Genomic DNA, 13,727 nt, shown 5'->3' with positions numbered 1-13,727 from the left:
TAGCAGTGTTTATAAATGAATAGACATCTATATAACTTGTTAATATTACATGAAAAATCATAATGGTTTGAAGAATGTACTGTGCTGGGAAAAGGAAAGGAGTTTGAAGAGAAATAGGAGGAAGTGTAGGTCTGATAAATTTTAGGCAAAATCAAGTCTTCCAAGTTTTAAGTGTTCAGTAAACATTTATATTTACATATATGTTGAGCAGTTCAGAAAACTGGTTAAAACAGAAGATACCAATTTGAAAATTACTCATACATAATTGTTTTAAAGAAGCCCTCCCCTCAAGGATGCAGTCTTAGTCACCTTTCTTGTCACTGTGACAAAATACCCAATGCTCATAACTTAAAGGAGAGGTTTGTTTTGGCTCTCAGTTACAGTCTGTGGTCAGCTGGCTGCCAGATGAGATGTTACCTTTCTAGGTCATGCCCCTAGTGACCCACCTCTTCTGAACAGACCCCATCTCCCAACACGGCCACTGAACTCGCCAGTGAATGAATCCATTGATACATACAGTGCTCCTAAGATCCAGCCACTTTCCAAAAGCCCTTCCTCAGAGTGTGAGGGTTTTGTGGGTCATGCGTGGTCTGAACCATAACAGATTGTTGTATCTTAGAAAATGTTCAAATTTATAAAAACAAAAGAAATAATATGAAAAAGCAGAAAGAGAACCAAAATAGTATTGTGAAAGAGAAGCTAATACATAGAGAAAGCTAATAAACTATAGTGTTCCCACATTCGTTTATTTAACCAATATGGATGGTATAAACTGCTTGTTTTTGAAAAAAATATGCCTTCACTTTTAGTTTTAATTTAAATTTGACATATTCTGTAAATTTTATTCCTCAGCATAGAAATGGAACATGTTCTATTAGGAAAAAATATAATCATTTTTATTTTATCAGGGGTTGATATAGAAGCAGCTCGAAAGGAAGAAGAACGGATAATGCTTAGAGATGCAAGGCAGTGGTTGAATAGTGGCCATATAAACGATGTGCGGCATGCGAAATCTGGAGGTACAGCACTTCATGTTGCAGCCGCTAAAGGCTATACAGAAGTTTTAAAGTAAGTATTGCTTGTTATAGAAATGTGTTATACTTTGTCTTGTTTTCTTTATTTCATTATAACTTTTCTAATTCTGCAAACATTATTTTGAAACAGCTTATTGTGGAGTTACTTAGTGACTGTTTTCAGCAAGAACTACCTTGAATATGATGGCTTTTTATTTTTGAAGTTCTTTCACTCAAATTTTGACTATTCTACTCTGTTCTTTTCCCAGTTGCAGTTTTCTCATAAGCTGAATCTAAATGTCACTCAACCATTATGTTACCTTCTGCACAAATTATTACAGTCATTTTGAGGTTCCCAAATTGACTAACTGGCTTCTGAGACTAAGAACAACATTACATAAACATATCAAATTGAGAGCTTACTTTCTGTTGAATACTTATTTTCATGTAATTTATCTAAAATACAGTTTTTTTTACTACAGGAGCACTAGAACTTAAAGTGCTAATGCATAATGTTAAAAATAAAATGTCCAGCCATCAGCAGTATGACTATATGGAGCTATATATTGGTCACCTATTTGCCTTGGGACCAAGTTTCTTTATATCACAGTGTGAATGGGAGAGAGAGAGAGAGAGAGAGAGAGAGAGAGAGAGAGAGAGAGAGAGAGAGAGAGTGAGAGTGAGTGTGTGTGTGGTCACATGCTCATTTTACTTACACAGTGCCAAAGGCTTGCCAACTATATTAAAAAATGTATTCAGTGCATAACTTTTTTATACAGATTCGAAAGTAGGAAGGCCAGCCCTTAGCACAATCTGTACTCTTTATATATCACTTGTAAAACATTTGCATTTTTGCTATCAGTGTCTTCCTTATTCCCTCTTATTAATAAAAACAGTAAGATGGAACACCTGTTCTCAAGTTTCTTTCTTTTCAGTCTTTACTCATTCAATAACATAGGCCTTCTCTTAGAAGAGAATGTTGCTTCTTAACCAGTTTTCTTTTCCCCTGTCTTTCTTTCTAATCTAAAATCACAAATTCTTATTAGCAAGTCATGAAACGAGCAGGGTGAGTTATTAACAGCAATTTTTAAAAGCCGGATATTGCATATAGTAGTGGTAAGGATTGTTTCTTAAAACTCTTGTTTCTGTAAACATGTGAATGGATATAGATTGCATTGTGCAATGAATTTCTATACTGCTTCCAAATGAGATTTGTAATTAGGTTATCAAAGGTCTTAAAATCCTTAAAGGGGGTAGGAATCAGGATAAATGTTAAACTTCTTAGCTTAGCACATAAGACCTTTTATCATCTAGCCATTATGTGTTCTTTTAAGCTGAACTGCCACTGTTTCACTTCAGGCATGCATTATTTTAGCCACATATATCTACTTGAAGTTCTCTCATGTTATCTTAATACTATTCCTCCTCTTGTTTCTGTCTCAATGTCTTATTGTCATCTCTTTAACTTGGAGGCAAATTTTGTTTGATCCTATCACAAAGTTCAAGTGTGTTAAAAAAAATTTACAAATATAGCTATAGTAAGTTGCTATTTTTAAATCATATTGTATACAGCAAACATTTGGCCTACTGTATTGGCAAAATGTGGGGGGAAAGGAACTCTAACAATATTGGTAATATAAACAGAATATTGGAAATTAAGTGAAAATTGAGTAAATTCTGTCGAAGTAGTAGTTGTTCTTCAGCTTGGCAGTTATGCCTCTAGGACTTTTTTCAGATATTCTTACCCATACGGGAAGAAATAAATTTGCTAATAGCATTATTCATAATTGAAGGTTTAATAAAGCACGATAATACATACTTGTCCTCGAATATTCTGCAATAAATAAAGCATGAATAAGAAATCTCCTTTAACATTGTTACAGAAAGAACCTCCTTTGGCATATTATGAAATGTCAAAATGAAGGATATAAATATATACTTTTTTTGTCTTCAAGTTTAAAAACTTTGTACATGAAATCTTTCAATAAGGGCCTACTCAAAATTAATAATAATGATCCACAGAGAGGCAAAACTATTTGACTAATGTTTTGCACTGGGAGACTGAATTTCATTTATATATTTTATGTGTGCATGTGTGCGTGATACTTATATAACTAAACGGAAGGGGTCTCTATCAGTTGTAACCCCCCCCCAAAAAAATGCAGTTCCTTTTTATTTTATTTTGATGATTTTCAGTTCTGTACTTCCATTCCATCTCCATCACGAAACTACCCTTGAAGGTTGATTGTTGTTTTTCTTAACTTTTGTCCTCCGTTAGAAGCTCTTGAAATGTAGGTTCTGTCACTTTTTCTTTGTTTCTCAAAAATGTCCTGGTAGGGTTTGGCATATATGGAGAATCATGTTTGTTGAAAAACAGTAATCTGCTTTCTTAGTTCTCTCTTGCCTCTCCACATAAATTCCCAATTACTACAATTTTATATTGCTTATGATATTTAACGTTATTGTAGTTCACATTGTTAATGAAGTATATTTTTATTGTCTTATATTCCAGTATTTCTGCTTCTATCAATAAAATTCATGACAATATGTACAGTCGTAGCAGTATTTCTTTAATCTCCAGACTTTTCATTTGTTAGCGTTTTCTTTAAATTGTGGCTTTTAAATGAATATTGGTCTGCTGATGGGAGTCATAAGGGAGACTTTATGAAAGCACAGATTAACAGAGCCCCAACTTGCTGATTAATGGTACTGGGTGGAGCTGGAGAACTTTTTTATTTTTCTTCCTAAGCAAGCTCTTCAGATGGTTTGCTTATGTAGTCAGGATTGAAGATAGCTATTTCACATATTGTTAGGAAAGTAGGGTATCACTTCTTAGAAATAAAGAGGGGATTATATATTAGCTAAAACTACCACCTTCTTTAGGTAAAAGGAAGCCCCTTCTCAAGCTTAATTTCTTGGAAAGTAAGGTAAAAGTATAATGGATTTCATGAATTGTAAAGTATTCAGTTTTTACCTGTGTGTGTAGAGCTGTGTCTTGTGCAATTTATGGACCTACTTCTTGCTCTCTTTAAGCATAATTTCTAAATAAAATAAAGGTTAATGGGATTATGCAATTAAAAGGGCATAGTAACATATTTATGCCACTCTGAGCTGTATTAAAATTTATTACTGTTAGCTAACTTGCTGGTGATTGGAATCTGCTTTTTATTCCTGCAGAAAAATAAACTCAATCCATTAGAATATGAGTTTTACTTTGTTTGCTCCTAAGAGTCAGAGTCTCACTTTTCTTTGAAAATTTCTCACAGAAGATCATAAACCATCTCTTCAAGTACAAGGCAACAAAACATTACAATATAAGCTTCTTTGATTCAAGTATATTTTTTAGAACATTTTTAGCCTTCAATAATATATCATATGGATGCCTAAAGATAGTTCCTGAGCTATATCAATTTTATATACAATTTGATCCATCATTTTTTTTATTTTACACTGAAAAATTATGATGGGCTTTTCTCTGAATATTTTACTTACAAGTGATACTAATAAGAATTAAGCAGTGTTAACCCAAACTGTATATGGTAGTCAGTGGAAATAAATTAAAATTGCATTGCTGTGACAGTGACTCAAGATCCTCTTCTTGCATTTTCCAGAAAATTGCTTTCTACTTGCCCTACTTAATTCACTAAGGGAAAGGAAAACTCTGAAAACAACTATTTTGCAAATTTTAAGTAAATTGCATGGTAGAAATCAGTCGTGTTTGTTAATTTCTAGACTTTAATGATTATCTAATTCGCTCTGATTTCTTCAGACTTTTGATACAGGCAGGCTATGATGTTAATATTAAAGATTATGATGGCTGGACACCTCTTCATGCTGCAGCTCATTGGGGTAAAGAAGAAGCGTGCCGAATTTTAGTGGACAATCTGTGTGATATGGAGATGGTCAACAAAGTGGTAGGCCTTTTAAAATGTATTTAAAATATAGAAATAAAATTTTAGTTTCAGAAGGTTATAAGAATATAAATTAAGTAATTATATTTTCATTAGCCATATAAAACATTTTGTCCATCAATTGATTTATTAAGTAATAGTTGAAGTCCTTTCATTTCCCAAATGGAATGGTTCTGGACTTGTTCTGCAAGAAAGAAGTATTCTTTCAGTAATCATATATGTATAGAAAACATTTGAATATTGCATTATTACTGTAGGGATACTTAGTGATTCATATATTTAAGAAAATTTGCATTACTATATAAATATTTTTTGTCTCACTATGAGTTGGAACACTTATAGAAGGATGTTTCAAATTGTCTTTAGCTGATAGTCATATTAGTGTCCTTATAATGACTAAGTGACATTGATAGCAAACTCTGCCAACAGTAGTAAGCTCAAAACATGTTCTCTAGTGAGTTTAATTACCCATTAACTTCCATGGAATGTTTTTTGTTTTGTTTTTTTTTGTTTTCTTCTTCTTTGGTACTGGGGATTGAACTCTGGTCCTTTCGCTACAGGGCAGGCAGTGGTACCCCTGAACTAAATCCCCGGCCGTGGAATGTTTTAATACATTGATTTTCATAGGGTAATACAGTAAATTACTTAGCAGAGATTCATAAAATAATCTTATCTTTATTTAAAACAGGGCCATTTAATTCTGTTGTATACATTAACAACTGCAGTTTCTAATAGGGACACACAAAATAAAGAGAACGATGGCGTACTATATGCCTTAAATTTTAATTAATTGAAATTCCTTTCCAGAAACATGTTGTTTCCTTGACTGAACTAGAAATATAGTAAGATACGCATAATATATAGTATATATGAGAAAAATATGCTTAGGTACAGTTTATCATAACTATGTACTGGAAGAGTACATATAAAATTATTTTACTTTGTAATCGGTCTTTTTGTATCAGGTTTGAACTACATCCACAGCCTTTTTCTTTTTCTTTTTTATTTTGAGACAAGGTCTCACTGAGTTGCGCATGCTGAGCTCAAACCTATGAACCTCCTGCCTCTGCTTCTCGGAGTGCTGGGATTGCAGGCATGAACCACCACCCTCCAATTTGATTGCACCCTAAATTTTAGTGTGTTACCTCTTTATTTCATCATTTCAGTTGAACTTTATACAATATTGAATAATTGTGCTTCATTATTCCTTTGCAATACTCGGCCTTTATTTTCACGTATAGTATGTAATGTTATCCTTTCAGCAGTGCTATGAAGTTTTAAAGTATTTTTTTTATTCAGGAAAACAGAAGTTTAGTAATTTTCCTGAAAGCCTTGAAAATAGAGTGATTCTTAAAAAAAAAATCTGCTAAGTTCCTCTGCTTTTGGCTTTGTTTTTTCATATTTTCCTTTTTAAAATGCTTATTTTTATTAAAATATGACTTTAAATTTATATAAAATATTTTTCTTTTAAAACACTTTAATTATGAGGGGCTACACAGTAGATAGCATTCTAAAAGCCTTTATTCCTTAAATGTATCCAAATAAAAGCCTTTATCTTTTTTCCCTAGGAACTTGTATGGTAATGGAAGAATTTTTTAGTTTCTCCTAATTACTACTGTTTTTTTTCTTTTTTTGGTACTGGGACTTGAACTCAGGACCTTGCACTTGCCAGTCAGGCACAGCACCACTGAGCTAAATTCCTGGACCTTAATTATTAAAATTTTAACAAATAAATTTACCTTTGTGTCTTCTGTTTTCACTGGCTACATTATAAAGTAATGTTTAAATAGAACAAATCACTTTGTCTTAAGTTGTAGGTGTGACTATATGGATTTATCTTCTTTTATACCTTCAATAGTATTCATAGATGAAAATTTTTTACTCAGTTTCTTTTTAAAATATCAAAGAAATAAAGGTGTTAAACAGACCTTAGAGGAGTTCATTAGTAATAGGAGACATGATTTGAGAAAATAGTGTAAAAAATACAATAAATTCTATAGAAAATCTGAAATTCTTTCTACATGCAAATAGAGAAAATATTCTGAAAATAGACACTTTGATCTTATTTATTTGACTTATTTCCAAACTATAAAAACACATTTTCTATCATTTTAACTATTATAACTTGTGTGGTACTGATTTTAGAGATAAAGACCCTTTTTTTGCTTCCTTAACTTAATTACTAAAGCCATTGTTTTACTATAATGCATCTAAGTATTCTTCCTTCTTAAATATTAACTAGGCTGCTTTTTTAGTTGGAATTTCTTCTAATGTATTAATACAATGACTAGCAGACAAGTTTTTATCTTATAACTCATAAAGATTTAAATGAATAACAAAGCTGTTCTAACAGCAGGCAAAAATATATTTTGTTTTTTACTCTCTGTCTTTGTGAACTTGAATTAACTTGATATAAAGACAAAATGAGATACTAAAATAGTAGCAACTTCCCCTCATTACTTTCATGACTTGGGCAAATACCCAGCACTCAGAGGTTGAGTTTCTTTATCTGTACAGTGAGAATCATAATAATCCACATCTCAACTACTTTACTGGTAGTTGTGAGGATGAAGAAAGAGCATATCTGCAAAAATAATCCATCTACAATAAGTGAGTAAAGAGATTACAAAGTTAGACTTAAACAGTGGCTGTAGTATGTCTGTAGCCCTAGTAACTTGTAGGTGTATTGAGCTGATTTTTTTTTAAGCAACCTGTTTTGTTTGACTTTCTCATTTAAGATAATTCTCTTGGAGATAGAGTTATTTTCTTACACTTCAACATTGTGTCCTCATTTGTTTCCTGATTGCCTTGGGTATACTTCACAGTATTCGTACTCCAGTGAAGTGTAGTGACCTTATAGCTAAGGATTAAGTAATGTTCATCATTTCACAATTGTCTGCTTCATAACTGTAGTTTAGATTATTTAAAGGGCATTATTAAGTTATTAAAGTAATGAGTATGCTTTTTCAAAATTAGAAATTTTTCTGTTTATAGCCCTCATTTTACTCTAGTTTTTATTCTCTGTCCTGCTGTTTGCAAAGTAGACTCATTCATGAAGAGAAGAAGTGAAAAGAGGTTAATCTGGCAGCCTGATTTATTATTTTTCTTTTTAGAAAAGTAATCATTTTATATCAATATTCAAAACAAAAATGAATATTTAGGGAAACAGATTTATAATTTGGTGATGCTAATACCATACTTATTCCTATCAGCTATCTGTAAATAGTATACATTTACCTTAAGGGATAGTTGGGATATTGGAGTTGGCACTGAATGGATAAAATACAAGATGCATTCCAAAGTTTGAAGCTGAGTCTATGCCCTTATCTTTACTAGAGATAGTTTCCTCACTGTGTATATAGGATATCAAAGTTTGAGGCTGAAAATTTGAGGCTTTCCACTGGGAACTGAGGAAATGTACAGTATTATTAAAACAAACGCATTGATTGCATTTAACTGCTACAGAAATTTAATTACAGTTGAAAATGTTTTTCAAGATTGGTCTTTCATTCTTAAGGATTGAGAAACATGTAAAATAATACTTAAAAGGAAGTCAATAAAGCCAGGGATGGTGGTACATGCCTATAAACCTAGCAGTCTGAAGCAGGAAGTTTGCAAGTTCAAGCCCAACCAAGACCTAAAAGGCTTGAGATAGCTTGGTGCAAAGTCCAGGGCGGAGAGAGTTGGGGGAGAGAGAGAGAGGGAGAGTGAGGGGGAGAGGGGGGAGGGAAAAGAAGGATCAGTGAGTTATTTCATGTAATGTGATCTTGATTACAGTTTACGAGTATACCATCTATAACATTTCAGAGCTACTTACAAAAAGATTGTCCTATAGCAGAACCGAAATTAACATATTGCTAGTTTAAAAGGCATCTTAAATCTCTGAGCCATTTATTTCATAGCAATTTTTATAAGGAATTTAATTGTTTTCAAGGCTGAATGGGGAGAATTTATTAAATTTAAAGCTTTTCATCTTGATTTGGGTGGGGAAGGATAGACTGCCTCTTAATTCCTGCTGGAAAGTTTTTCTGGCAAGGAAAGGTAGCATCATTTTGAAGTTTTGTTTTTTTTTAATAATGAATACAAATTGGCTAATAAATATTCATGTGAACAAATTTTTTAAATTAAGCAATATTTATGCCTGACTGAACATTAAGCAGTTTAGAAATATATATTTTTGGGCCAGGGATTTAGCTTAGTGGTTTCACCATCTGCCTAGCAAGCAAAAGGTCCCAGGTTCGATCTCCAGTACCCAAAAAAAGAAAAAAAAAAATTTATTAGACTACCAAGAATGGAGTTTCAGGAAGGTATCAAAAAGAAGGCCTCAAAAGGTTAAAATTATAGTTACCAAGATGACCCAGTAATTCCACTCCCAGCAGTACAGCCAAGAAATGAAAATAGATGTCCACAAAAAACCTTGTCTATCAGTGTTCACAGCAGCATTATTTCAGTATAAGCAAAAAACAAATATTCATTTGATGATTATATTAACAAAACTTGTATATCAGCATTGGAATCTTATCTGTCAATGAGAAGCAGTGAAGTAGTGAAATATACTTAATGTGGATCAACCTTGAAAACATGCAAAGTGAAAGAAGCCTGTCCAAAAGGAACATATATTACAAGATTCCGCTGATATGCATACGCATAATCTTCCAGTAGAAGCATAATCCACAGAGTAGATCATTGGTTACCTTGGGCTAAGGGTAATGGGAAAAAAAGGGTAAGCAATATTCTGTCTTTTGGGTAGGGTGATGACAATGTTGTAAAATTGATTATGAGACTGGTTGTACAATTTGTGATTATATTTCAAAAGCCTTGAATCATGCTGTAAGTTGGTGATATGTTGTATATGAATTACATCTTAAACTTTTAACAAAAAATACATAAGGCACTATTACAGCAATTTCTTACATGTTTTTTTATACAGGTTTGAGTTATGTGTATTATGTCATTTAACAATCAAAAACAATATTACTAACTTCTTTGTACTAGTTACAGAGAATTACTGAAGGCATTTTGTATTACTGTTAACATTTTGTATTTGTATTACTATTATTATTTGTTTTATTATCACATCCCCTCTCGTTTCCTGCCTAGGGCCAAACAGCCTTTGATGTGGCAGATGAAGACATTTTAGGATATTTAGAAGAGTTGCAAAAAAAACAAAATCTGGTATGTTTAATGATTGCCTAAAAGTTGCCTTTAGAAATGAATTCTGATAGCTTTGAATTGCAGTTTAAAAAGTATTCTTGTGATACTTTGTGCTTTTTTTATTTTAATTTATTCCTAGCAGTCACACTACATAACAGTGAAAGAGATGATGGTGATAATCTTTCACATTATTTATCCCTGTTTCTATTTCTTCTCCTTCATAAAACAAATCCTTAAATAATCTGTATATTCTCAACAATAACATGTTCTGGTAATTTCAGGACAAAGTTTATTTCAGAACTGGAGACTGTAATCTCAGAGTTCTAATAGCAAGGCATACATAAGCAAGGAGTTGTGTTACTAGGAAGCTAGACTTATAAGTAAAATGCCACTGTCCATCCTAAGTAATTAGTGCATCTTGTCCATTTTGGGAAATGAACTAAAATTGTAGAGGTCTAAAACTTCAAACTGAGTCATACTTGGAGTTTTAATTGTTTAGTGTTATTTTTTTTTAACTCAAGCCCTTCCCTTTACAGAAAATTTTAAATCTCTTATTTCTTCATTTTGTTTTTGCTTAGCATTTGAAACACTTTATTATTTGAAACTACCTTATTATTTTAAACTCTATTTCACACATACTATTATCTTAATAGTATTTTATTTTTCTTTGCATAATTTTGTATAAAGCTCCATAGTGAAAAACGAGATAAGAAATCTCCATTAATTGAATCAACAGCAAATATGGACAATAACCAGTCACAGAAGACCTTCAAAAAGTAAGTAAAATAGTCCGGGCATGGTAGCGCATGCCTGTAATCCCAGCACTTGGGAGGCTGAGGTAGGAGGATCGGTGTGAGTTCGAGACCAGCCTGAGCTACATAGTGAGTTCCAGGTCAGTCTCAACTACATATTGAGACCCTGTCTCAAAAAAACAAACAAAAAAAGTAAGTAAAATTTAAAAAGCATGTTTAATTTATGAATGCATAATGGCCAAAGAGGCAGTTATTGTGGATCTGAGGAAAAACCAACATATTTTCACCTTTTGTATTTATAATCATTTGAAAGCTGTTTTCCTTTCACAGCAAAGAAACACTGATTATTGAGCCAGAGAAAAATGCATCCCGTATTGAGTCTCTGGAACAAGAAAAGGTTGACGAAGAAGAGGAAGGGAAGAAAGATGAATCCAGCTGTTCCAGTGAAGAAGATGAAGAAGATGACTCAGAATCAGAAGCTGAAACAGGTAGAATTTGAACAATAAGTGAAATTTAACTGAATTTTCTGGCAGTGTAAGATAAAACATGAACAAGTTTAATTTTTAAACTTTTCAGATGGATTTGTTACCTGTTCAGCTACCTGCCAAACCAGTAATTGCCTTTTGGAGAATATTAGAAAATTTATGTATATTTGTGAGTTTATTGTTCTTTAATTAACTAGAGGCCCTTATTCATCCCTGTACATTGTCACTATATTTTAGATTTAAAGAAGGTGCTGAAGCTTTAAGACTCCCTCATGTTGGTACACATAGGGTGTGAATGGGTTCTCAGAAGTTTCAGAAGTGCTCCTGCTGCTTTCTGAGCCCCAAAAGCCCAGAAAGTTTTTTCAGCAGCATCTCAAACTCTCCCTAAGAAATAGTAAAGTGGGGATTAATCACAGTACTTTCTCCTGAGAGTATGAGGGAATTTGCTTTGTTTTGAAAAAAATATGATTGAAAAGTGGAATAAGTATTCATATTTTAGCTATTAAGACATCAGATTTAATAGCTGTTAACATTTAATCATACTTCAACTGTTTATTTTTCAGTTACCCTGGATTCAATCCTCAGTACTGAAAAATGAATGAATGAATTTAAAAAAACAAAACATTACAGTTGCCTTCTTTACCCATCTGCCTTAGTCTGCTCTCCTTTTCCTTCCTTTCTAAAGGCAATCATTATCATGATTTGTTCTGTAATATTCTAGTCCATGTTTCTAATTTTATCTTGTTTGTATACTCATAAGTAATGTGTAGCAAATACACTGTTGGTTTGTGTTTACTCTCATACTCTAGGAATTTTGTTCATTTTTTTAGGTATGTCCACAAATCCATAGCTTTATCTACATACTGATCACATTAACTGTTGCATAGCATTCCAAAAAACATAACCCATTTCCTTTCTGATTAACATTTACAATATCCTCAGTTTTTTGTTTTAAATAATATATCAGTCATGCTTCCTTGTGTAATCTGTAAGGGATTCTCTAATGGACTTAGAAATTTAGTCCATTAGTCCTAGGCTGCACAAGTTTTCAGTTTTCATAAATTGTTTTATAATACTATTATAATAATTTATTCATTTCCTTTTTACTACTAAGAATATGGTTTCCCTATATTTTTCTTCTGGCCTACACATTTTTATAGCTTTTGTTTACCACAAAGTTTTTGTTAAGTAACTTTTAACTTTCTGTATCAGTTAATCACTCGAAACTTGTAAGTAGCATGAGATACCAATATTGTCATGTTCTAACATAGAGCTGGCCACTTTAATATATGTGTTATTCAGAAGAAAATACTCCCCTTTCTGTTAACACTTTTTGTCAGTGAAAAAAACCTGTCTTCTCAGGACCAGTTTGGTGGTCATTGGTAAACACAAATGGAGCTATACAATTGATGGAATCCCTATATTTCCTTTCGATACAATAAAACTTTCAGATTGTTTTATTTCTATTCACCAAAATATTTCCTCTAAGAAAATGTGAGCAGCTATGGTATTCTAAATATAACACATAGAAAAGAAAATATCAATAATTGTTTTTAAAATAAGATGCAGATATAGGCTACCTCTGTTACTGAGGTTATGTATTTTGGATTTTTTATTTTCTGAAAGCATGCTAAGCCATTAAGTAAATTAGTTTTCTGTAACACATGAAGAATTTATCAAATATATAAATGGCTAGATTATTCTAGTTACTTAGAGATTTAAATTTTTCCTCATTGGTGTTAACATTCATTGAGTCTGCAAATCAGTGTATCTTTTGCCTTGGTAAGATAATCATGTGGGGAAAATTGGAAGATAGATAATTTCTAGTTTGAATATTATAAATGTACCTGTATAACAGGTTAATTAAGATATTTCTAATTATAAAAAGCAAATTAAATGAGAATCAGCATGCATAGTATTTAAGAGTATATACTGGTTCATGCAAATAATTATATATTCAGATAATCCTTATATTTCTTATCTGTGAAATTGGGGTAATAATTTATTATTATACTAGCCTAATATTAACTTCATTTAAATTTATACTGTTATTTTATTCATTTTATGAAAACTAAAGTCAAATGATGTCACTGATACTTAAATAGACTTGTGTACGTTTGCAAGTATTTAGAAGTTATTTTTATGTATTTAATCTCTTCTCTGCCAGACATAACTTAGCTCCCACTCTGTAGTGAAGTACTTTATATGGTTAAAAACCTACATGTACATCAGCCCATATAAACATGTCTCCAAGAGTCGGGTCCAGCACTGAGGTCTCCTAACTCTTGAATTAAGTCTAATTATGTGGTAAAATTCAAGAACAGGAAGTGCCGGCATTTCTTTCAGAGATTTCTCATTCTTGTTAATATTTTCTTATTAGGCCCTTTTATTTAATGTTCAGTATCATTCAGT

At 32.2% G+C, this 13,727-nt stretch overlaps 1 protein-coding gene across 4 annotated transcripts in view; it reads left to right on the top strand.

The window, feature by feature from the left end:
* Ppp1r12a (protein phosphatase 1 regulatory subunit 12A) overlaps positions 1-13,727 on the top strand; it is a 129,408-nt gene that overhangs the window by 69,077 nt on the left and 46,604 nt on the right. For all 4 annotated transcript variants that reach the window (XM_010639512.2, XM_010639514.2, XM_010639511.2 and 1 more), the window contains exons 4-8: positions 909-1,068; positions 4,783-4,927; positions 10,025-10,099; positions 10,766-10,854; positions 11,161-11,318. In XM_010639512.2, coding sequence (XP_010637814.1) covers positions 909-1,068; positions 4,783-4,927; positions 10,025-10,099; positions 10,766-10,854; positions 11,161-11,318 — 627 coding nt within the window. The remainder of the gene's footprint in view (positions 1-908; positions 1,069-4,782; positions 4,928-10,024; positions 10,100-10,765; positions 10,855-11,160; positions 11,319-13,727) is intronic.

The sequence above is a fragment of the Fukomys damarensis genome, unplaced genomic scaffold, assembly GCF_012274545.1.
Source record: "Fukomys damarensis isolate Sample0158 unplaced genomic scaffold, DMR_v1.0_HiC HiC_scaffold_15, whole genome shotgun sequence".
In the NCBI taxonomy this organism is placed as follows: Eukaryota; Metazoa; Chordata; class Mammalia; order Rodentia; family Bathyergidae; genus Fukomys; species Fukomys damarensis.
This window is presented reverse-complemented; position numbering and strand designations above follow the sequence as displayed.